A 26,147-nucleotide genomic window follows, 5' to 3' on the forward strand; every position below is an offset into this window, starting at 1 on the left:
ACACCGATCGCCTGGAGAAGATGGTCAAGGACTACATGTCAGATGGCGTAGCTGTGTCGAACCATCCATCTGCACCCTTCAACTATTGGGTATCGAAGCTAGACACCTGGCACGAACTGGCAATGTACGCAATAGAGGTGCTGGCTTGCCCGGCAGCCAGCGTTATGTCGGAACGCTGTTTCAGTGCTGCCGGAGGCATCGTCACAGATCGGCGTATCCGCCTCTCTACAGAAAATGCAGACCGTCTGACTCAAATTAAAATGAATCAATCCTGGATTGGAAATGACTACGCAACACTCCAGGACCCCAACCAAGTAACATGACCAATGAACATCTGGGATGGTGTTGCGTTTCCGGGCCCTGTTTATTGAACCTCTCATCTGTATTACATTTATGACTGCATGGCGGCAAAAAGCATTGCTGCTATATCCGCACGCTTTTTGTCCACATGCAAGGCCTGGGTTGAAACCGTGGCCTTCTCCTCCTGCGCCTGCTCCTGTTCCATCACGTCTGCTGCTGTTGGGTTAGCGTTGCCGCGTGGTCCCTGTTTATTGAACCACTTATCTTTATTACATTTATGACTGCATGGCGGTACAAAGCATGCTATCCGCACGCTTCTTGCCCTCATGCAAGGCCTGGGTTGTTGTGTCTCACAAAGCGTGGCCTTCTCCTCCTGCGCCTGCTCCTGTTCCATCACGTCTGCTGCTGGGTTAGCGTTGCCGCGTGGTCCCTGTTTATTGAACCACTTATCTTTATTACATTTATGACTGCATGGCGGTACAAAGCATGCTATCCGCACGCTTCTTGCCCTCATGCAAGGCCTGGGTTGTTGTGTCTCACAAAGCGTGGCCTTCTCCTCCTGCGCCTGCTCCTGTTCCATCACGTCTGCTGCTGCTGGGTTAGCGTTGCCGCGTGGTCCCTGTTTATTGAACCACTTATCTTTATTACATTTATGACTGCATGGTGGTACAAAGCATGCTATCCGCATGCTTCTTGTCCTCATGCAAGGCCTGGGTTGTTGTGTCTCAAAGCGTGGCCTTCTCCTCCTGCGCCACCCTCCTCCTGTTCCATCACGTGTGCTGCTGCTGGGTTAGCGTTACCGGTCCCTTTTCCTGGAACCTCTTATATGTATTACATTTATGACTGCATGCCGACAAAAAGCATGTTACCTGTGCAAAGAAAACAGACATTTCCCGCATTTAAAAGACAGTTTTCCCTTTGAAACTTTAAAATCGATTTTCTCAAAAACTATAACCTCTTTTTGCTAAATTTTTTTTCCTCTTGTACCCACTCCCAAGGTGCACATACCCTGTAAATTTGGGGTATGTAGCATGTAAGGAGGCTTTACAAAGCACAAAAGTTCGGGTCCCCATTGACTTCCATTATGTTCGGAGTTCGGGTCGAACACCCGAACATCGCGGCCATGTTCGGCCTGTTCGGCCCGAACCCGAACATCTAGATGTTCGCCCAACACTACGTCCTACCACCCCCTTGTCACCTGACCCTCACTGATCTTCAGCCTCAGGTTTGACATATATGTGTATGTTGGATATGGATATGTCTATGTCATTAACGTGGCCAATATAAGGAATAAAGCATACTGTATAAAGAGACTGCCTTTATGTACAGATATCTGCCAGTGTGTTTTCACCAATGTTCACCGGATGCACATCTTTTTGCTGAAGCTTTGAAAGCCAGTCGTGTGATGAAGTAGGTGTGACAGTGTCACAGTTTAAGGTGCAGTTGAAGTCTTCAACCCCATTTGCCAAGTGCAGAGAGTGCTTCTCTTTGTGTGCACAATCTATACTGAGGTCTGACTCCAAACACCTATCAAAGGATTACACTGAAGTGAAATATGGCTCTGTTATAAAATAGTAAGATGTTTAATGTTTTCACAGATTTGGACACCTATAACTATCTGAATGAAAATGAAACAAATACATTAACCACTTCAGCCCGCAGGTGGTTTCACCTTCAGGACGAAGGCAATTTTCCCCTGTCAGCGCTCCTCCCATTCATCCGCCAATAACTTTAACACTACTCACCACACGTAAATGATCTATACCTTGTTTTTTTGCCACCAATTAGGCTTTCTTTGGGTGGTACATTTTGCTATGAATTATTTTATTCTAAATGCATTTTAACAGGAATATTAAGAAAGAAATGGAAAAAAATCATTATTTCTCATTTTTCAGCCATTATAGTTTTAAAAAAAAACGTTCTACTGTGGATAAAATCCACACATTTAATTTGCCCATTTGTCCCGGTTATTGCAACGTTTAAAATATTTCCCTAGTACAATGTATGGCGCTAATATTTTATTTAGAAATAAAGGTGCATTTTTTCAGTTTTGCGTCCATAACTAATTACAATCCCATATGGACTCAAGGTACTGTAATAAGGTGTCTAGCAATATAGTAATATACCTTCACAACATACATATTTAAACAGTTTAGTCCCTAAGGTAACTATTTATGTTTTTTTTTTTTAAACTGTAATTTTTTTTATTTATTTTTTAAACGTGTGCTTTTTTTTTTTTTTTTTTTAGTTAATGGGCAGAGTGGGGAGTCAATCAGTTTTTATTTAGTGTGTATTTTGTTTTTTTTTCCATTTGTATGTTTCTTTTGTACTTTTGTACTTTAAGTTTACTTTTTGGCCACTAGATGGCGCTAAGCACTCCCCTGGAAGATACCAGGGAGTGCTAGATCTTTTGTTTGGTTCATGAATCAAATACCTCCTGTTTGGAGGCAAATGATTCATTTGCAGAGAATCGTTTGCCTCAGGGGAACACTGGTTCCTCTTCAGCAATCATTCTCTGTAATAGCAGCGGGGAATGAGCCCTGTGCAGGCAGATCTGCACAAGGACAGCAACACTGCTGGACGGATATATGCCTCCAGATTGCCTTGGAGTGGGGTTTTTTGGACAAATATATCCGTCCAGATTGGCTTAAAGAGAATCTGTATTGTTAAAATCGCACAAAAGTAAACATACCAGTGCGCTAGGGGACATCTCCTATTCCCCTCTGTCACAATTTCGCCGCTCCCCGCCGCATTAAAAGTGGTTAAAAACAGTTTTAAAAAGTTTGTTTATAAACAAACAAAATGGCCACCAAAACAGGAAGTAGGTTGATGTACAGTATGTCTACACATAGAAAATACATCCATACACAAGCAGGCTGTATACAGCCTTCCTTTTGAATCTCAAGAGATCATTTGTGTGTTTCTTCCCCCCCTGAGGGGGGAGTGCATAGCAGAATCACAACACTGAAGAACTTGGCAGCCTTCCAGACACAGGCTGACAAGTCTGACAAGGGAAAGATACATTGATTTATTACAGAGACTGTGATAGTACAAAGTGCTGCAGTAAGCCAGAACACATTAGAATAGCTTTTGGAACTTGTAGGATGATAAAAAACAGGATGCAATTTTTGTTACGGAGTCTCTTTAAGTAGTTAACAGAACTATAACCGAATGTAATAGGGATAAAGAATTGCACTTACCGCTACATTTGGCGACTGTTATTGGCTGCAGGTTTTGGGCGATTTCCACACCTATTTGTGACCTGTAAGAGGTTTTGATTATTTTTAAACCCATATCTAGACATCATGTACAGCATGCAGAGCTTTAATACATATCGCACAATAATACTTTTGGGGGGAAAGTCATTGTTTTGGCAGGACAGTCACTATTTCGGAATTAAAAAAAAATCTAAAATCAGTAGTTTTCATTTGTCTGAGAAATGAATGTCTTTTTCTAAGCAAGTCTCCCTAATATGCACATGACTGAAGGTGTGGGGCCACATGTGATGTGTGATGATGTGGGCGGTCATAACTGGTTGTTGTCGCTTTATAAATCAATAACAATAAATATTATTATTATATATGTTGGATGCATAATTCCAAGTGTGATGGCAGAAAGAGTAGTGGGGCTGTAATTGGATGATGGTGTGACTGGAAGCATGGTAGCATGTATGGTGGGAGCATAACTGGGGGAGGGATGGCATAGCTCCCAACTGTCCCTTTTTTGGAGAGACAGTCCCTCTTTGGGAACAAATCCCCATGTCCCTCTTTCCTCCTCATTCATCCCTCTTTCAGGACTGATGTACAGATCTATGCAAATATATTTATTGTATCTATATTGGAAAATGTGCTTTATTGACTAAACTTTATTCCCATCTATATTTCTTATATTACAATATTAATAGAAAGGAAAACAAAGCAGGATAGAAAGGACACATCCATTGAGGAGCATCTGTTGGACCTGGGCTGCCATAAAGTAGCTCTGGAAAGATGGAAGAACCATTGGGGATCTGCAGAAGCGTTTATTTCATCCTTGTCATTTTTTGTTCCAAACAAAGTTTAGGGCAACTGAATGCAGCTTTTTGATGAAGAACGCCATAGACAGGAGAATGGTGGAGAATGGAGAGAATTGTGGAGAGAATGACCATCTTAGGCAGGTTCACATGGCCTGCAACTGTTAGTGGTAGCTTAGTGCAGGCCTGGCACCCGCATATAACCAAAATAGTCATACTTATTCAAGTAGATAGGCCTGATTATCTTTAGAGATCTTTACCCCCAAATATTTAAAGGTGGAAGCAAACTGCAGTGGATCAGAATGGGTGAAAGGCACAGAATGCGAAGCACCAGTAATAGCATCAGAATCCTTATCGACTAACATAACCAATGATTTGGAATAATTAAGCGTGAGCCCAGAATGATAACCTGACTCTTCTATGATATCCAACACCGCTTGCAGGAAAGGTCCAGCATCAGCCAGGGACAGAACGGTGTCATTGGCATAGAGGTTCAGTTTCTCTTCAGAGGAAAGAGTTTTGAAGCCAACATTAGTGGGTATCCAGTGAGCAAGGGGATCAGCTGCAAGGACATAAGGGGGCTTTGGGCACCTGCCTACTCAAGGAAAAGTTTTCAGAGATCTAGGAGTTTGTACAGACCCTGGCAGAGGGGTAAGAGTAAAGGATTTGTACCTATCTCATCATTTTTTCTCCAAAACCGACCTTCAGATATGACTTAATCTTGGTGGTGGGCTGTTTCACTTCACTGCTGGGAATTGTGAGCTCTGATTATATTATATTGCTGTTGTTTGTAAATTTGTGTTTTGCTGCTTTGATATCTGGTGGGCTTGTGCATTGCAGTTCATCAGATATCTAGCCGCAAGTGTTAGTTTTAAAAGTTTTTAAAAGTACATTTTTTTTCCTCTAGTGTGCTGGCAACAGGCAGGTAATTAGCTAGGGGGAGGGATTAGCTGTAACAGGAGGTATTTGGTCAGCTTCAGGACTCAGTACTGAGCTTGCTCAGCCTGTGGCTTGCTCACTAAGTGGCTTCGACACAAGTGGCATAGGCGTTAAAAACAGGCGTTGCAACACAGGCACAAAGAGAGAGGTGAGAGGAAGCAGGTAAAAAAAAAAAAAAAAATTTAAACAATATTGCGGTTCTTTGCATTGGTTAGGATGTGCTGACACGTTGTGGTGTAGTCTTTAAGTTTTGAGGACTCCACCCCAGCTTCACTCACTCCCCCTCCTCCACTCCCCCTCCTCCACCCCAACCTTACTCACTCCCCCTCCACCCCTCCCCCTCTTACACCCCAGCTGCACTCACTCCCGAACTTCACTCCCTCTCCTGTTTCAACTTTTACCGCCACAGTTTACTTTAAATAAAATTTTCCCACACAATAGTCATCATGTTGGACTATGCTGTACAGTGTACATCCTGTGACATGTATGCATGCCTTGATCAGCGGATTGAGGGTGTTTACTGTTGCCCTGGGTGTGTGCGTGTTGCTCAGTTAGAGGCGGAAGTCGCAAAGCTAAATAAGCATCTCGCAACACTGAGACGCATACACAACATGGAGATGAGCTTGGATCTCACGATCCAGACACTGGATGGAATCGGTGAAGATGAGGTGGGTGGAGTAAAGCCGGAGCAAGAAGCAGAGGTAGCCGCTAGTTGGGTCACAGTTAGAAGGGGTAGGGGAAAAAGTGACAGGGAGGCTAGTCCCGAGTTGTCCCTCACTAATAAGTATGCTTGTTTGCGTAATATTGGGGAGGATGATTCAGGAGTAGCAATGCTGCAGCAGGATGTGCTCCTTAGCAACCAAGGGGCAGACTGCTGTAACGAGAAAGGGAATAGGAGTGCAGCTAAGGCTAGACAGGTACTGGTGGTAGGGGATTCAATTATTAGGCGCACAGATAGGGTAATCTGTCGAAGAAACCGTGAATGCCGTACAGTCTGTTGCCTCCCGGGTGCTCGGGTTCGGCATGTAGCGGAAAGAATTGACAGATTATTGGGTGGGGCTGGGGAAGACCCAGCTGTCATGGTACACATTGGCACCAATGACAAAGTTAGTGGGAGATGGAAGGTCCTCAAAAATGATTTTCAGGTACTTGAAGATAAACTTAAAGCAAGGACCTCCAAGGTGGTGTTCTCTGAAATACTGCCAGTGCCACGCGCTACATCTGAGAGACAGAGGGAGCTTAGGGAGTTAAATAAGTGGCTGAGAAATTGGTGTAGGAAGGAAGGGTTTGGGTTCCTGGAGAACTGGGCAGACTTTGCAGTCGGCTACAGGTTCTACAGCAGGGATGGGCTGCACCTTAATGGGGAGGGTGCAGCTGCATTGGGGGAGAAGATGGCTAAACGGTTGGAGGAGATTTTAAACTAGGATCTGGGGGGAGGCAGGAGGATAAAGTCTCAATATGTAGACAAGATAAGGTAAAAAGACAGTTGGAGCCTAACATTATGGGGGGTGGAGAGGGGGGTGGGGACAGTGTAAAGATTAAGGAGGTTGGTAAAACTTCAAGTAGCCCATTTCGTGTAAACAAAATTGGTAAATGTGGTGGTAAAAATATAAAGTGCATGGTAACCAATGCTCGGAGCCTTGCAAATAAAATAGACGAACTAGAGTTCATTCTGAATGACAAAGGCTATGACATTGTGGGGATAACCGAGACATGGATGGATGAAAGCCATGACTGGATAGCTAATTTAAAAGGATACAATGTGTTTAGGAGGGATAGAACAGGGAAAAAAGGTGGAGGGGTTTGTCTCTTTGTTAAGAATTCTTTTACAGCTGTCCTCAACGATGAGATGGAGGAAGATTGCGAAGATGTGGAGTCCGTTTGGGTAAATATTCATGGTGGAAATAAAAGTTGCCAATTGCTTATTGGGGTATGCTACAGACCACCTCTTATTAATGAAGCTGCAGAACTGCGATTACTACAGCAGATTGAAAAAGCTGCAAGTAAAAACGAGGTCATAATTATGGGTGACTTCAACTTTCCAGACATTGACTGGGGTATTGAGGCTACCCATTCTGGTAAAAGCAGCAGATTTCTGGCAGCACTACAGGACAATTACTTGACTCAAATGGTAACGGAACCAACTAGGGGGAATGCGTTACTGGATCTGATCATTTCTAATAGACCAGATAATGTATCAAATGTGCAGGTTCAAGAACATTTGGGAAATAGTGATCACAACATGATAACGTTTGATCTGGTGTAGTGTTGGGCGAACACCTAGATGTTCGGGTTCACGAACGTTCGCCGAACATCGCCGCGATGTTCGGGTGTTCGTGCCGAACCCCGAACATAATGGAAGTCAATGGGGACCCGAACTTTCGTGCTTTGTAAAGCTTCCTTACATGCTACATACCCCAAATTTGCAGGGTATGTGCACCTTGGGAGTGGGTACAAGGGGAAAAAATATTTGCAAAAGAGCTTATAGTTTTTGAGAAAATTGATTGTAAAGTTTCAAAGAAAAAACTGTCTTTTAAATGTGGAGAATGTCATGTTTCTTTGCACAGGTAACATGCTTTTTGTCGCCATGCAGTCATAAGTGTAATACAGAGAAGAGGTTCCAGGAAAAGGGACCGGTAACGCTAACCCAGCACCAGCAGCAGCACACGTGATGGAACAGGAGGAGGCGCAGGAGGAGAAGGCCACGCTTTGTGAGACACAACAACCCAGGCCTTGCATGAGGACAAAAAGCGTGCGGATAGCATGCTTTGTACCGCCATGCATGCAGTCATAAAGGTAATAAAGATAAGAGGTTCCATAAACAGGGACCGGGCGGCAACGCTAACCCAGCAGCAGCAGACGTGATGGAACAGGAGGAGGCGCAGGAGGAGAAGGCCACGCTTTGTGAGACACAACAACCCAGGCCTTGCATGAGGACAAGAAGCGTGCGGATAGCATGCTTTGTACCGCCATGCATGCAGTCATAAATGTAATAAAGATAAGAGGTTCAATAAACAGGGACCGGGCGGCAACGCTAACCCAGCAGCAGCAGACGTGATGGAACAGGAGGAGGCGCAGGAGGAGAAGGCCACGCTTTGTGAGACACAACAACCCAGGCCTTGCATGAGGACAAAAAGCGTGCGGATAGCATGCTTTTTATCGCCATGCAGTCATAAATGTAATAAAGATGAGAGGTTCCATAAACAGGGACCGGCAACGCTAACGCAGCAGCAGCAGCACACGTGGAACAGGAGCAGGCGCAGGAGGAGAAGGCCATGCTTTTTGAGACACAACAACGCCGGCCTTGCATGAGGACAAAAAGCGTGCGGATATAGCAGCAATGCTTTTTGCCGCCATGCAGTCATAAATGTAATAAAGATGAGAGGTTCAATAAACAGGGACCGGAAACGCTAAACCATCCCAGATGTTCATTGGTCATGTTACTTGGTTGGGGTCCTGGAGTGTTGCGTAGTCGTTTCCAATCCAGGATTGATTCATTTTAATTTGAGTCAGATGGTCTGCATTTTCTGTGGAGAGGCGGATACGCCGATCTGTGACGATGCCTCCGGCAGCACTGAAACAGCGTTCCGATATAACGCTGGCTGCCGGGCAAGCCAGCACCTCTATTGCGTACATTGCCAGTTCGTGCCAGGTGTCTAGCTTTGATACCCAATAGTTGAAGGGTGCAGATGGATGGTTCGACACAGCTACGCCATCTGACATGTAGTCCTTGACCATCTTCTCCAGGCGATCGGTGTTGGAGGTGGATCTGCACGCTTGCTGTTCAGTGGGCTGCGGCTGCATGGGTGTCAGAAAATTTTCTCACTCCAAGGACACTGCCGATACCATTCCCTTTTGGGCACTAGCTGCGGCTTGCATTGTTTGCTGCCCTCCTGGTCGTCCTGGGTTTGCGGAAGTCAGTCTGTCGGCGTACAACTGGCTAGAAGAGGGGGAGGATGTCAATCTCCTCTCTAAAGTCTCCACAAGGGCCTGCTGGTATTCTTCCATTTTGACCTGTCTGACTCTTTCTTCAAGCAGTTTTGGAACATTGTGTTTGTACCGTGGATCCAGAAGGGTATAAACCCAGTAATTGGTGTTGTCCAGAATGCGCACAATGCGTGGGTCGCGTTCAATGCAGTCTAGCATGAATTGAGCCATGTGTGCCAGAGTCCTGCCAGAATCCTCATCATCCTCTTGTGAGCGTTGTGATAGTTGTTGTGATGCATCATAGTCGTCACCTTCCTCCTGGTCTGCTTCTGCTGATCATTTGCGCTGAATTGTGGAAGTCCAACGTGCACCGCTCTGGCCCTCGTCAGTGGTGGCAGGAAATTCCGGCTCCAACTCCAGCTGTTCCTCCTCCTCTTCTTCGTCATAGCTGCTGCTGGGGCCAGCGTTTCCTGAGGCGGATGGCCTGATGTTGGTACCATCACGCTGATTGTTTTCTCCTTCAGATTCCCCCATTTGCATCATGACAGCTGTTTCCTTGATTTTCAACATTGACTTCTTCAGTAAACACAGCAGTGGTATGGTAATGCTGATTGAAGAGTTGTCACTGCTCACAAGCAACGTGGATTGCTCAAAATTTTGGAGGACTTGGCAGAGGTCCAACATGTTGGCCCAATCGGATCCACAGAAGCTTGGCAGCTGTCCAGATGCGCCTCGGTACTGCGCCGTCATGTACTGGACCACTGCACTCTTCTGCTCGCAAAAGCGGGCTAGCATGTGCAGCGTAGAATTCCAGCGCGTAGGGACATCACACAGCAAGCGATGGTGGGGGAGATTGAAGCACTCCTGCATCTTGGCGAGTGCCCCCAAAGCAGTACTGGAATTTCTACAATGTTTGGACACTCGACGCACCTTCAAGAGAAGATCGGGCACGCCTGGGTACGTCCTCAGGAACCGCTGAACTACTAGGTTCATCACGTGCGCCAGGCAAGGGATGTGTGTCAGCTTAGCCAACCTTAAAGCGCGAATGAGATTACTCCCATGATCACACACAACCATGCCCGGTTTCAGGTCCAGCGGTGCCAGCCACAAATCCATCTGTTCCTTTATTCCCCTCCAAATTTCCTCCCCTGTGTGCTGCTTATCCCCAAGGCAGATCAGCTTCAGCAATGCTTGCTGACGCATGCCAACAGCTGTGCTGCACTGCTTCCACGATCCTACTGCTGCTGGAGCTGGGTTAGCGTTTCCGGATGAGGTACAGCTTTGAGATGCGTTGGAGGAGAAGGAGTCAGAGAGGTAGGTGCTGCTGTTGTTATCCAGTGGGAGGGACGGCGGTGCAGCTGTTTGCGGCGTGGGCAACACCCGCGCTGTAGCAGGTGAGGAATCGCTGCCAGGCTCCACAAGGTTCACCCAGTGCGCGGTAAGGGAGATGTATCGACCCTGGCCGAACGCACTCGTCCAGGTGTCAGTGGTGAGGTGAACCTTGCAGGCAACGGCATTCTTCAAGCTTCGGGTTATTTTGCTGACCACGTGCTCATGCAACTCAGGCACTGCAGAGCGCGCAAAGTGGTAGCGGCTGGGAACCACGTAACGTGGGATGGCCACTGACATCATGCCCTTGAAGCTGTTTGTCTCCACCACTCGATATGGCAGCATTTCGCAGGCCAGAAGCTTGGCTATGCTGGCTGTTACTGCCACGGCCCGGGGGTCATTTGCTGGCAATTTCCTCTTGCGCTCAAACATCTCCGACACAGACAACTGAACCGTAGGGCTGCACACTGAAGGGCTGTTGGTTGTTGTGTTTGATGATGAACACTGGGAGACCTCAAGAGCACTACTCCGGAAAGTGACAGTGTCAGCGTCGTCTGATGTTTGCGAATGTTGTGAACCACGCAATGGCTGGGCTACTGCTGCTGCTGAGGCGGGTCTGGTGGTGAGTCTGGTGAACCCAAGGGAGGCAGTGTTGCTGGTGGTACCCTGTCCTGCCGCGTTTGCCCACAGAGTGGGATGTTTGGATAGCATGTGGCGGCTCATGCTGGTGGTGGAGAGGTTGTTAATACTTTTCCCCCTGCTCAGGCGGGTCTTGCACAACTTGCAAATCGCCATGGTAACATCCTCAGTGCAGTCTTCAAAGAAAGCCCAGACTTTGGAGCACCTGCCTTGCTGGCGATTTCTGTTTGCGCCTCTTTTGCCTCTCACTTGAACTTCCACGCTTGTGGTGCCTGAAATTGCGCGCCGCCTACCACAAGGCAAACTCGTGCACGTGCAGCAGTGGGTTCTTCAACAGACTCATCTGTGCTGCTGCTACGACGGCGATGTTCACAAACAAAATCTGGGTCTATGTCCACATTGTCCATACCCTCCTCTTCCATCTCCTGAAACTCGTCATATGTCATTGTGGGGGGCCGCCGCCGTGGAGTAGAGCTCCCCAGAACAACCTCTGCGCAGCTCACTCCAACGTCGTCTTCCAGAGCTTCTCGGCCGACCTCCTGCAATTGCAACCCCTCCTGCCCAACTTGCTCTGGGATTTGGGTTACAAAGTCCTCGGACTCGCCTTGTATTTCAGTGCCCGGTGCATTTGCCACAGTTAATGGTTGTGAATCTGGGCACAACATTTCTGGCTGTTCCTCCATTGACCTTTCAAAGGTGGAAGTTTGTTGGCCTGGGAATAGCTCCTGCGAATACCCCATTGTGTCCTGAGGTAATTCATCGGACTGGTTATCTGGCAGTTGTGTGCGTGGTGTCGCTGCCGGTTGTGTCAGCTTTGTGCCCACTGGCTCCTTGTAACTGGCTGAGGACTCGGACCTCGTGAGTGATGTGCTGGTGCTGCTTAACCCACTGCTGGACGCTTGAGAGGTCATCCAAGTAATTATCTGGTCCTGTTCTTTTGGATCTGTGAGGGTGGTTGTCCTGGACAACATGGGCAGTATTGAGTGGGTTTTCTTGGGTGCTCCCCTGTGGCCTGTACGTGAACCGTCAGGGGAAACACCTCTTCCCTTGCCCCTCCCTCTTTCACCGGATTTCTTCCTCATTTCACTTATCCTTAAAGTACACGCTGACTGGCAGCAGTACGGTGGAGTACAGAAATGCTATACAGTGGTGGGTGAGCGGTGTACCACTATTGCCAGCAGCGATACAGAGCACAATGCTATACAGTGGCGGGTGAGCGGTGTACTACTGTTCCCAGGCCCAGCAGAAACAGAGTGGAAGTAAACACAATGCTATATAGTCTGGCTGAGCCGTGTACACAGAGTGGCAGTACACACAATGCTATATAGTCTGGCTGAGTGGTGTACACAGAGTGGCAGTACACACAATGCTATATAGTCTGGTTGAGCGGTGTACACAGAGTGTCAGTAAACAATGCTATATAGTCTGGCTGAGCGGTGTACACAGAGTGTCAGTACACACAATGCTATATAGTCTGGCTGAGCGGTGTACACAGAGTGTCAGTAAACAATGATATATAGTCTGGCTGAGCGGTGTACACAGAGTGTCAGTAAACAATAGTATATAGTCTGGCTGAGCGGTGTACACAGAGTGTCAGTAAACAATGGTATATAGTCTGGCTGAGCGGTGTACACAGAGTGTCAGTAAACACAATGCTATATATAGCGTGGCTGAGCGAGGTGCACAGTGGCAGTACACACAATGCTATATAGTCAGGCTAAGCCGTGTACACAGAGTGTCAGAAAACACAATGCTATATATAGCGTGGCTGAGCGAGGTGCACAGTGGCAGTACACACAATGCTATATAGTCTGGCTGAGCGGTGTACACAGAGTGTCAGTAAACAATGCTATATAGTCTGGCTGAGCGGTGTACACAGAGTGGCAGTACACACAATGCTATATATAGCGTGGCTGAGCGAGGTGCACAGTGGCAGTACACACAATGCTATATAGTCAGGCTAAGCCGTGTACACAGAGTGTCAGAAAACACAAGGCTATATATAGCGTGGCTGAGCGAGGTGCACACAGTGGCAGTACACACAATGCTATATAGTCAGGCTAAGCCGTGTACACAGAGTGTCAGAAAACACAATTGTATATATATAGCGTGGCTGAGCGAGGTGCACAGTGCAGTGGCAGTACACACAATGCTATATAGTCAGGCTAAGCCGTGTACACAGAGTGTCAGAAAACACAATTGTATATATATAGCTTGGCTACTGGCTGAGCGAGGTGCACAGTGCAGTGGCAGTACACACAATGCTATATAGTCAGGCTAAGCCGTGTACACAGAGTGTCAGAAAACACAATTGTATATATATAGCGTGGCTGAGCGAGGTGCACAGTGCAGTGGCAGTACACACAATGCTATATAGTCAGGCTAAGCCGTGTACACAGAGTGTCAGAAAACACAATTGTATATATATAGCGTGGCTGAGCGAGGTACACAGTGGCAGTAAACAATGCTATATATAGTCTGGCTGAGCGAGCGGTGTACTACTGTTCCCAGCAGCGACACACAATGACTGGGGGGGACCCTGGCTAGCGTGGCTGGAGCGCGAACTACCCTGCCTGCCTACCCAAAGCTAAACCCACAGACAAATGGCGGAGATATGACGTGGTTCGGGTATTTATTTACCCGAACCACGTGACCGTTCGGCCAATCAGAGCACGTTCGGGCCCGAACCACGTGACCCGTTCGGCCAATCACAGCGCTAGCCGAACGTTCGGGGAACGTTCGGCCATGCGCTCTTAGTTCGGCCTTGCGGCCGAACGGTTTGGCCGAGCACCGTCAGGTGTTCGGCCGAACTCGAACATCACCCGAACAGGGTGATGTTCTGAAGAACCCGAACAGTGGCGAACACTGTTTGCCCAACACAAGTCTCACTCAACTAATGGGTTCACCTGGGGGTCCAGGAATGTATGGGGGAGGAATGTGATATGTGATATATGATATGTGATATGACTGTATTTTTACTAATTGTATGTTATTCCTGCATTGTTTGCTGTGATTAGGCTATGTCTCTGCAGTGATTGTAAGTTACTGGAGTCAGGTGGGGCATTTGCCATTGTTCTATTGTCTGTTATCATCTGCTGACATTTGATGTCTGTTTGCTAAGCTTGATACTGTCTGGTAGAGAGAGAGAGGGAGTCATTGTATGCTCCTGTATCCATGGAAGTTCTCTGATGTATGGATCAGAATAAAGTGTTCGTCATTGGATTCCATGTCTGCTCACTGTTTATGGACAATTCTCATGTCATATCATGACACCCATGACTGCATATACCTACCTGTTCATTGCACCCACCTACCTATGTGAGCGCACGCAGTGTGATATTTAATACCACCATTCACTGTACCTGTTCACAGTACCCAGGCAGCTGCACATTTGTAATACCCATCTCTGCATATACCTACCTGTTGTTCACAGTGCATCCAACTACCTACGTGAGTGCAAGCAGTGTCACTGCACCTGTTCACGGTACCTGTGTGTGTGTGTGTGTGTGTGTGTGTGTGTGTGTGTGTGTGTGTGTGAGTGTGTGTGAGAGCTGCACATTGTATTGATACCAGTCACTCACTGCATACCTGTTCACTGCACCTGTGTGACTGCACATTGTATTAGTTTAGTCAGTGCATATCTTTCACTTTATCCCCCAAATATGGGCAAAACAGGCAGAGCCAGAGGCAGGCCACCTAGCAGGTCGGTTCAAGGTCCTGCTGTCATGATTTTGTGCAGCCCTGGACCAAAGTACAGTGTTCAGAAGGCGCGTGCCATCAACCCCCAAGATTGTCAGGATGTAGTTGACTATTTAACACAGAACACCTCATCTTCCTCAGCTTCTGCATGGAAGCATGACATATCTTCCTCCTCCTGCTCTGATTCTGGCACCCCACTTAACACTCAGTCGGCCGCCACCACCAAAGTGCCATCACCCCAGGGTTCAGTGGTGTGGAATTTTGTGTGTGTGTCTGCCTCAGATGAGACCAATGCCACCTGTACTCTCTGCCACCAAAAATTGAGCGGTGGAAAGACCAAGACCCGCGTAGGGACAACTTCCTTATGAAGGCACATGATGACCAAGCACAAAATGCAATTGGATGACCACCTGAGGAAAAGCAGCACACAAAAGCAAAGCCACACACCACAGTGGAAGATACCAGGCCACAATTATTTCTCAAATAAGGCGATACCCAAACTGTACCGTGATGTTGAAAGGCAAGTGGTGTCATCTCTGGCACACAGCGTTGGGTCAAGGGTCCATCTGACCACGGATGCCTGGTCTGCAAAGCACGCTCAGGCCTGCCCGAAGACTAAGTCAGTCCCCACACACAGCATCTCTGCCTGCACACCGTGTGACTGCCTGCCCCAAGACTAAGTCGCTCCCCACACAGCATCTCTGCCTGCAGGCTGCTTGACTGCCTTTTCCGCCACCACAAACAGGGTCCAGGACACCAGGCGGATTCCTGAATTGTTAAGGCTGCTGCTAGCAGCGGCCGCTATAATAATTTTTCTGGTGCGTGTACATGCTTGCCCAATTTTTCTGGCTGCACTGTGGGCGGCTGCAACAACAAAACAAAAGGCATGTACATGTGCCAATTCCCCTTTGTGATCGTTACCTTGCCGCGGTGAAGGGGCTTGCGTATCACAATGAAGCAATGACCGCCGGCTATATGAGTATCTCGGGTGGGGGTGGCACACAAAAGATAATAAGGTCGTTGCTTGCTTCATTGTGGACAGACCAAATTTGATCAGCTGGACCGTCACTGTTGTTCTATCATTGAGCTACCACAGCCCGGCGACCATATGGGCTTTAAAGCTGCCACGGCCTGCACTCTCACCATGGTGCCCACCAGTCCAGCACCGCCGTCACTGCACAAACAGCTTTTTGCGGTGCGTTACACAGTGAGTCTGGTGTGTCAGTGTGAAGCAGTACACTAATTTCACTCCCTGATTGATGTATACCCATGCAAGATGTTTTAAAGCACTTTAGGCCTGCAATTTAGCATTCAATGAGATTTCTGCCCTTAAAACGCTGCTTTCCGTCACATCCAGATTTTTCCCTGGGACTTTTGGCGTCTATCCCACTCATCCATGTGTTAGAGCCCTTGAAAAATCTTTTCCATCACTTTTGTGTCCAGCATAAATGTTTCTAGTTTTCAAAGTTTGCATCCCCATTGAAGTCTATTGCGGTTCGCGAAAGTTTGCGCAAACCGAACTTTTGCAGAAGTTGGAGTTCGAGGTTTGCGAAACAAAAATCGGAGGTTCGAGCCATCTCTAAAGGGAGAGAGGTTGCTGCACAGATTAGGGAAAGCTTAGTTAGGCTCTTGTTAGGCTTGTTTGCTTGCTCCTTGCTGATACTTATTGCTAAAAAGCACCCCACAACAGCTCTTTTGAGAGCTAATGTTGTTCTTGTGACCTGTTTTTTTTTTTGTTTTTTTTGTGTGTGTGGCTCACTGACATTTGCATATACAGCCCTGTCAGTCAGTCGCAGCTGGCCCTTGCTAATTCCTACTGTGCCACTGGCAGACCCAGCACATTCAGTGCCTACCTCTTCACTGCACGTGTGTGACAGCTGCACATTTGTAATACCAGTCACTGCATACCCATACCTGTTCACGGTACCTGTGTATATGACAGCTGCACATTGTATTGATACCAGTCACTGCATACCTGTTCAGTGCACCTGCGTGACAGCACACAGTGTTATATTATATACCAGTCACTGCATACCTGTTCACGGTACCTGTGTGTGTGACAGGCTGCACATTTGTAATACCAGTCACTGCCTGCCTAATTTTTCTGGCTGCATTGCAGCTGCAACAACAAAACAAAAGGCATATACATGTGCCCATTTCCCTTTGTGATTGTTACCTTGCCGCGGTGAAGGGGTTTGCGTATCACAATGAAGCAATGACCGCCGGCTATATGAGTGTGTCAGGGAGGGGGGGGGGGGCAAACGCAAGATAATAAGGTTGTTGCTTCATTGTGGACAGACCAAATTTGATCAGCTGGACAGTCACTGTTGTTCTGTCATTGAGCTACTACAGCCCGGCGATCATATGGGCTTGAAAACTGCTATTGCCTGCACTCTCGCCATGGTTCGCACCAGTCCAGCACGGCCGTCACTACACAAACAGCTGTTTGCGGCGCATTACACAGTGAGTTTGGTGTTTCAGTGTGAAGCAGTACTCTAATTACACTACCTGATTGATCTATACACATGCAAGATGTTTTAAAGCACTTTAGGCCTCCAATTTAGCATTCAGTGTGATTTCTGCCCTTAAAACGCTGCTGTGCGTCAAATCCTATTTTTTCACCGGGACTTTTGGGGTGTATCCCACTCCGCTATGCCCCCCTCCAGGTGTTAGACCCCTTGAAACATCTTTTCCATCACTTTTGTGGCCAGCATAAATGTTTGTAATTTTCAAAGTTTGCCTCCCCATTGAAGTTTATTGCGGTTTGCGAAAGTTTGCGTTCGAGGTTCGCAAACCTAAAATCGGAGGTTTGAGCCATCTCTACTTGCGAGGTGGGTTAGGGTTGGTTGGGTTAAGTTTTGGGTTTGGGGGTTGCAATTGACAGTGCTTATAGTAGGGTTTTACACTTGTCTCTAACCGCTCTGAGTATGAGGTATTTCTCTGGTATTTGACAATAGCTGATCTTAATCTTGTATCATGGAATGTAAGGGGAATGAATCATCCTATTAAGAAACATTTAGCTTTTGATCATCTGAAGAAGCTCTAAATTGACAGCATTTAAAAAAACCTGGATTGCACAAGTCTGCCTTCTTACACTGTTAATGGCAGGGTTCTCAAACGTTGCCCAGATGGTCTCTGGGTGACTGAGATAAATATTCATGGAAGTGGGTGGAGCCTATAATAGCCAATCAAAATTCACCTACTGATTTTTAAGGGGGATATTTAAATTGCTGCCATTTATACACTGTTAATAGTAGATGCCTCAAACCTGCTATAGTTGGTCATTGGGTGACTGGGGTCCAAATGCTGGAGAGGGGCGGAGTCACAAGCTGCCAATCTGATTTGTTTAATTTATATGGTAACATACAAATTATTAATGCCAAAGACCGCAAAGCTCAAAAACTTGGTCAATGAGTGTTTGTGTGTTAGGGTTAGAAAAAGTGGGCAGAGCCGACACCAGCTAAATAAATACAACGCAAGGTCCTCAGCTAGTACTCCTCTGAAGATCTCTAAATTCTCATCAGAATCTACTGATGCGTGCTGGAGATGTGGGGCCTGGGCATAGTCCTGGCACCTTTTAACATATGCCCTGGGACTGCTTTGTGATACAGTCCTTGTGGAATAAAATTTTACGATTTATAAATGATGAGCTAGGTGTTCATGTAATCTCCTCTCATAAACATTGTATACTGGGTATGCTAGATGATATCTGTACACTGAGCATGCCAGTTTGTCTCCATCATATACTGTAACTCCATTATGAACTTCCTGTCCTGACCTTTTGTATATGCCATGTTGGTTGGTTCAGTTAAGTGTACATGCAGCACCCCACATACACACCTAAGGTAAGTAAAAGGACTTGTTCTGCAGAGTTTCTCTTTAAGGATAATTTCTCTTGGAAAGAAATAGAGGCACTTCTGGAAGCACCATGTTCAGTAGATATGATTGCTGTGTGCTGTGGCTCTACAAGGTGAGAGCAGATAACAAGCTCGAGATGTACAGACGTCCAGGCCTTGTACGGTAAACATCAAGTGTTTTCATATTTCCTAAAGGTAAACAATATCAAGGGAACAGAAAACAATGTTCTCCTAAGAATAAGGGAACAGGTCATTGGAAAATGGAATTTTTCAGTGCATGCGCAGTAAAGACTGTGCTTGTCATGCTATCACGTGTTCTTATCAGCCAATAGCAGGCGATGGGTTATTGATCCATCCCTGCTGGGGGATGTCACATTTAACTCTTTAGTGGCTAGTATAAAATAGCCAACATGGGCTCCAGAGCCCACTTCCAGTTTCCACCTTCTAGCTTCAGACTTCAACCTTACTTCTATTAACTTCCGACCTTCGTGTAACATTCCATTATCTGTATGCTGTATATATGCTAAGTGCAACTAGCATAGATGTACCATAAGATAAAGCCTGGTTACCATTACCATACCAAGGAATGGACCAAGAGCCGGTAATGCTTACTACAGACTGATTACTTTGCCAAGGTAACGAAGATAAGATTGCTGCTGAACACATCTGTATATCTGTTTGTCAAATAAACTCCTGAAACGTTGAAGACGTCTAAGCAGTTCTATCTCCTGTGCTGTTGCTGTGATGAGTGTCAAGTTATCACACGTTCTGTAATATGGTGCCGAACAAATTGCCAAGTTGCCCATAGCAATCAAAAAGTATTTATTACAAATGTGGCGTTTGGTCTGTCAGTGTGAAGCGGGCATAACCCTTACATTACCACCCTGGACATTTAAAAGCAGCACTTTATTCCTCAAATCTAGGTGTAAAGGATAGCGGAGATGGCGCCGCATGGGCAAGCGGCAGGGCGGCCATCTCCGCGTTCCAGCCGGCGGATGCTGCTGGTTCGCCTGGTCCTTCTAGTGCACACAGATTAAGAGCTACGCGCGCGCCAGGCGACAGGACCTTTAGGGCTTGCCTGTCAGTTGCAAGTTGTCTGCTTTTGCGAATGCTAACGTGTGAGTGCTCAGACCCCAGTCAGATCTTACAGTGTGTTAGAACCAGCCGGAGCTGGGAATTCACACTTAGTCAGATTCTGTTGTATCTTTAAGTATTGCTATATCGCTATTGTACCATTCTGTTAGTCTAGTTCCCAGGTGTTGAAACCAAGGACTTCACACCTAGACTAGGATTGCTATCTTACTACTGTATTATCTGTTATGATCTCTCGCTCTCCTGACTACTCTCTTGGTTGCTGATTCGGTACTTCTGCCTATCTGTCTACTGTTGCCGACTCTGCCTGTACCTGGATCAGTCTACCGCCTCTGTACTGTATCTGTCTGTTCATTGCTGACCTTGCTTGTCTGACATTTCTATCCCCTCTAGTGGGCCTATCACTAGTAAGGGAAATCTTTAGGGCTGTCACCTAACCCTTAGGTGATCAGTCTTACTGTACTATCTGTGACACCTGTTCCTCAGGTGTCTGTTAGCTGCAAATAGTGTCTGTTGATCACCTGCCCCACAGGAGATCACCTTGCAGAACAGTCAGTGGACCCTGCTCTTCAGGGGTCCACTGGCTGCAGTACAATCTGGTTCCCTGCTCCTCAGGGAATCCTTGGCTGTAGTACACTCTTAATCACTCATTCCACCTGTGACCTTACTTGCAGCCCAGTCAGTGGTCCCTGCCCCTCAGGTGTCCACTGGCTGCAGTACTATCTGAATTCCCTGCTCCTCAGAGAATTCTTGGCTGCAGTATAGTCTGTATTTCCTGCTCCTCAGGAAATCCTAGGCTATTGTCTAGCCTGGGTCACCTGCCCTTCAGGTGATCATTCCTCTTATCACCGTCAGTGGTCCCTGCTGCTCAGGCGTCCACTGGCTGTAGTGCAGCCTGAATCCCCTGCCCCTCAGGGGATCCTTGGCTGCAATATTGTCTGTGTCACCCGCTCCTCGGGAGATAACTTCTCTTATTACTGTTGCACCAAACACAATACCACATTAGGTGTCCTGTGTCTAGCTATACTTGTATTATTGGTGATTCTGCAGATCACCACATAATCAGGTATAGCATCTGTATTATTGGTGATACTGCAGATCACCAATAATCAGAAAAATCTGTGTTGCTGACACCAATCGTTGCACTAGGCATGTACTGAGATTTCTGCCCTTTAGTGTAATAGATAGCAGAGAGGCTGCCGCGGTGGTGAGCGGCATGGCGGCTGTCTCCGCGTCTCAGCCGGCGGCCTCCGCAGCGCAGTTACATGTTGGAGTTTTGCCTGGTCCCTCAGTTGCACATAGACTGAGGGCCAGGCGACAGGACCTTTATGCGAGTAGAAGGGGAGTCAGCTGATCAGCCGGTCAGCTGACTCCAGCAGTGCTCCGGATTGGCTGAGTGACTGGGGCTGCGCTGTGGAGCGCTCTTAGTATATATAGGACCTGCCTGTCAGTTGCTCTTGGTCTGCTGTTGCAAATGCTACGTGTTAGCGCTCAGACCCTTAGTCAGATCCCAAAGTGTGCTAGAACTAGTGTTGGGCGAACATCTAGATGTTCGGGTTCGGGCCGAACAGGCCGAACATGGCCGCGATGTTCGGGTGTTCGACCCGAACTCCGAACATAATGGAAGTCAATGGGGACCCGAACTTTTGTGGTTTGTAAAGCCTCCTTACATGCTACATACCCCAAATTTACAGGGTATGTGCACCTTGGGAGTGGGTACAAGAGGAAAAAAAAAATTAGCAAAAAGAGCTTATAGTTTTTGAGAAAATCGATTTTAAAGTTTCAAAGGGAAAACTGTCTTTTAAATGCGGGAAATGTCTGTTTTCTTTGCACAGGTAACATGTTTTTTGTCGGCATGCAGTCATAAATGTAATACATATAAGAGGTTCCAGGAAAAGGGACCGGTAACGCTAACCCAGCAGCAGCACACGTGATGGAACAGGAGGAGGCGCAGGAGGAGAAGGCCACGCTTTGTGAGACACAACAACCCCGGCCTTGCATGAGGGCAAGAAGCGTGCGGATAGCATGCTTTGTACCGCCATGCAGTCATAAATGTAATAAAGATAAGTGGTTCAATAAACAGGGACCACGCGGCAACGCTAACCCAGCAGCAGCAGACGTGATGGAACAGGAGGAGGCGCAGGAGGAGAAGGCCACGCTTTGTGAGACACAACAACCCAGGCCTTGCATGAGGGCAAGAAGCGTGCGGATAGCATGCTTTGTAACGCCATGCAGTCATAAATGTAATAAAGATAAGTGGTTCAATAAACAGGGACCACGCGGCAACGCTAACCCAGCAGCAGCAGACGTGATGGAACAGGAGCAGGCGCAGGAGGAGAAGGCCACGGTTTTTGAGACACAACAACCCAGGCCTTGCATGAGGACAAAAAGCGTGCGGATATAGCAGCAATGCTTTTTGCCGCCATGCAGTCATAAATGTAATACAGATGAGAGGTTCAATAAACAGGGACCGGAAACGCTACACCATCCCAGATGTTCATTAGTCATGTTACTTGGTTGGGGTCCTGGAGTGTTGCGTAGTCATTTCCAATCCAGGATTGATTCATTTGAGTCAGACGGTCTGCATTTTCTGTAGAGAGGCGGATACGCCGATCTGTGACGATGCCTCCGGCAGCACTGAAACAGCGTTCCGACATAACGCTGGCTGCCGGGCAAGCCAGCACCTCTATTGCGTACATTGCCAGTTCGTGCCAGGTGTCTAGCTTCGATACCCAATAGTTGAAGGGTGCAGATGGATTGTTCGACACAGCTACGTCATCTGACATGTAGTCCTTGACCATCTTCTCCAGGCGATCGGTGTTGGAGGTGGATCTGCACGCTTGCTGTTCAGTGGGCTGCTGCTGCATGGGTGTCAGAAAATTTTCCCACTCCAAGGACACTGCCGATACCGTTCCCTTTTGGGTACTAGCTGCGGCTTGCGTTGTTTGCTGCCCTCCTGGTCGTCCTGGGTTTGCGGAAGTCAGTCTGTCTGCGTACAACTGGCTAGAGGAGGGGGAGGATGTCAATCTCCTCTCTAAAGTCTCCACAAGGGCCTGCTGGTATTCTTCCATTTTGACCTGTCTGACTCTTTCTTCAAGCAGTTTTGGAACATTGTGTTTGTACCGTGGATCCAGAAGGGTATAAACCCAGTAATTGGTGTTGTCCAGAATGCGCACAATGCGTGGGTCACGTTCAATGCAGTCTAGCATGAATTGAGCCATGTGTGCCAGAGTCCTACCAGAATCCTCATCATCCTCTTGTGAGCGTTGTGATAGTTGTTGTGATGCATCATAGTCGTCACCTTCCTCCTGGTCTGCTTCTGCTGACCATTCGCGTTGAATTGTGGAAGTCCAACGTGCACCGCTCTGGCCCTCGTCAGTGGTGGCATGAAATTCCTGCTCCAACTCCAGCTGTTCCTCCTCCTCTTCTTCGTCATAGCTGCTGGGGCCAGCGTTCCCTGAGGCGGATGGCCTGATGTTGGTACCATCACGCTGATCGTTTTCTCCTTCAGATTCCCCCAGTTGCATCATGACAGCTGTTTCCTTGATTTTTAACATCGACCTCTTCAGTAAACACAGCAGTGGTATGGTAATGCTGACTGAAGAGTTGTCACTGCTCACAAGCAACGTGGATTGCTCAAAATTTTGGAGGACTTGGCAGAGGTCCAACATGTTGGCCCAATCGGATCCACAGAAGCTTGGCAGCTGTCCGGATGCGCCTCGGTACTGCGCCGTCATGTACTGGACCACTGCACTCTTCTGCTCACAAAAGCGTGCTAGCATGTGCAGCGTAGAATTCCAGCGCGTAGGGACATCACACAGCAAGCGATGGTGGGGGAGATTGAAGCGCTCCTGCATCTTGGCGAGTGCCCCCGAAGCAGTACTGGAATTTCTACAATGTTTGGCCACTCGACGCACCTTCAACAGAAGATCGGCCACGCCTGGGTATGTCCTCAGGAACCGCTGAACTACTAGGTTCATCACGTGCGCCAGGCAAGGGATGTGTGTCAGCTTAGCCAACCTTAAAGCGCGAATGAGATTACTCCCATTATCACACACAACCATGCCCGGTTTCAGGTCCAGCGGTGCCAGCCACAAATCCGTCTGTTCCTTTATTCCCCTCCAAATTTCCTCCCCTGTGTGCTGCTTATCCCCAAGGCAGATCAGCTTCAGCAACGCTTGCTGACGCATGCCAACAGCTGTGCTGCACTGCTTCCACGATCCTACTGCTGCTGGGTTAGCGTTTCCGAAAGAGGTACAGCTTTGAGATGCGTTGGAGGAGAAGGAGTCAGAGAGGTAGGTGCTGCTGTTGTTATCCAGTGGGAGGGACGGCGGTGCAGCTGTTTGCGGCGTGGGCAACACCCGCGCCGTAGCAGGTGAGGAATCGCTGCCAGGCTCCACAAGGTTCACCCAGTGCGCGGTAAGGGAGATGTATCGACCCTGGCCGAACGCACTCGTCCAGGTGTCAGTGGTGAGGTGAACCTTGCAGGCAACGGCATTCTTCAAGCTTCGGGTTATTTTGCTGACCACGTGCTCATGCAACTCAGGCACTGCAGAGCGCGCAAAGTGGTAGCGGCTGGGAACCACGTAACGTGGGATGGCCACTGACATCATGCCCTTGAAGCTGTTTGTCTCCACCACTCGATATGGCAGCATTTCGCAGGCCAGAAGCTTGGCTATGCTGGCTGTTACTGCCACGGCCCGGGGGTCATTTGCTGGCAATTTCCTCTTGCGCTCAAACATCTCCGACACAGACAACTGAACCGTAGCGCTGCACACGGAAGGGCTGTTGGTTGTTGTGTTTGATGAACACTGGGAGACCTCAAGAGCACTACTCCGGAAAGTGACAGTGTCAGCGTCGTCTGATGTTTGTGAATGTTGTGAACCACGCAATGGCTGGGCTACTGCTGCTGCTGAGGCGGGTCTGGTGGTGAGTCTGGTGAACCCAAGGGAGGCAGTGTTGCTGGTACCCTGTCCTGCCGCGTTTGCCCACAGAGTGGGATGTTTGGATAGCATGTGGCGGCTCATGCTGGTGGTGGAGAGGTTGTTAATACTTTTCCCCCTGCTCAGGCGAGTCTTGCACACCTTGCAAATCGCCATGGTAACATCCTCAGTGCAGTCTTCAAAGAAAGCCCAGACTTTGGAGCACCTGCCTCCTTGCTGGCGATTTCTGTTTCCTCCTCTTTTGCCTCTCACTCTAACTTCCACGCTTGTGGTGCCTGAAATTGCGCACCGCCTACCTTGTGGCACAAGGCGAACTCGTGCAGCAGTGGGTTCTTCAACAGACTCATCTGTGCTGCTGCTACGACGGCGATGTTCTCGTTCACAAATAAAATCTGGGTCTCTGTCCACATTGTCCATACCCTCCTCTTCCATCTCCTCAAACTCGTCATATGTCATTGTGGGGGGCCGCCGCCGTGGAGTAGAGCTCCCCAGAACAACCTCTGCGCAGCTCACTCCAACGTCGTCTTCCAGATCTTGTCGGCCGACCTCCTGCAATTGCAACCCCTCCTGCCCAACTTGCTCTGGGATTTGGGTTTCCGAGTCCTCCTCGGACTCGCCTTGTATTTCAGTGCGCGGTGCATTTCCCACAGTTAATGGTTGTGAATCCGGGCACAACATTTCTGGCTGTTCCTCCATTGACCTTTCATAGGTGGAAGTTTGTTGGGCTGGGAATAGCTCCTGCGAATACCCCATTGTGTCCTGAGGTAATTCATAGGACTGGTTATCTGGCAGTTGTGTGCGTGGTGTCGCTGCCGGTTGTGTCAGCTTTGTGCCCACTGGCTCCTTGTAACTGGCTGAGGACTCGGACCTCGTGCGTGATGTGCTGGTGCTGCTTAACCCACTGCTGGACGCTTGAGAGGTCATCCAAGTAATTATCTGGTCCTGTTCTTTTGGATTTGTGAGGGTTGTTGTCCTGGACAACATGGGCGGTATTGAGTGGGTTTTCTTGGGTGCTCCCCTGTGGCCTGTACGTGAACCGTCAGGGGAAACACCTCTTCCCTTGCCCCTTCTTCTTTCACCGGATTTCTTCCTCATTTCACTTATCCTTACAGTACACGCTGACTGGCAGCAGTACAGTGGCAGCACAGAAATGCTATACAGTACCACTATTCCCAGCAGCGACACAGAGCACAATGCTATACAGTGGCGGGTGAGCGGTGTACTACTGTTCCCAGGCCCAGCAGACACAGAGTGGAAGTAAACACAATGCTATATAGTCTGGCTGAGCGGTGTACACAGAGTGGCAGTACACACAATGCTATATAGTCTGGCTAAGCCGTGTACACAGAGTGTCAGAAAACACAATGCTATATATAGCGTGGCTGAGCGAGGTGCACAGTGGCAGTACAC

At 48.0% G+C, this 26,147-nt stretch overlaps 1 protein-coding gene across 1 annotated transcript in view; it reads right to left on the bottom strand.

The window, feature by feature from the left end:
• The window catches only part of LOC137543602 (NXPE family member 4-like), a 143,081-nt gene that overhangs the window by 31,790 nt on the left and 85,144 nt on the right, over positions 1 to 26,147 (bottom strand). Inside the window, exon 4 of the mRNA XM_068264703.1 lies at positions 3,501 to 3,562. Within this exon, the coding sequence (XP_068120804.1) occupies positions 3,501 to 3,562 (62 nt within the window). The remainder of the gene's footprint in view (positions 1 to 3,500; positions 3,563 to 26,147) is intronic.

The sequence above is a fragment of the Hyperolius riggenbachi genome, unplaced genomic scaffold, assembly GCF_040937935.1.
Source record: "Hyperolius riggenbachi isolate aHypRig1 unplaced genomic scaffold, aHypRig1.pri scaffold_115, whole genome shotgun sequence".
Classification (NCBI taxonomy): domain Eukaryota; kingdom Metazoa; phylum Chordata; class Amphibia; order Anura; family Hyperoliidae; genus Hyperolius; species Hyperolius riggenbachi.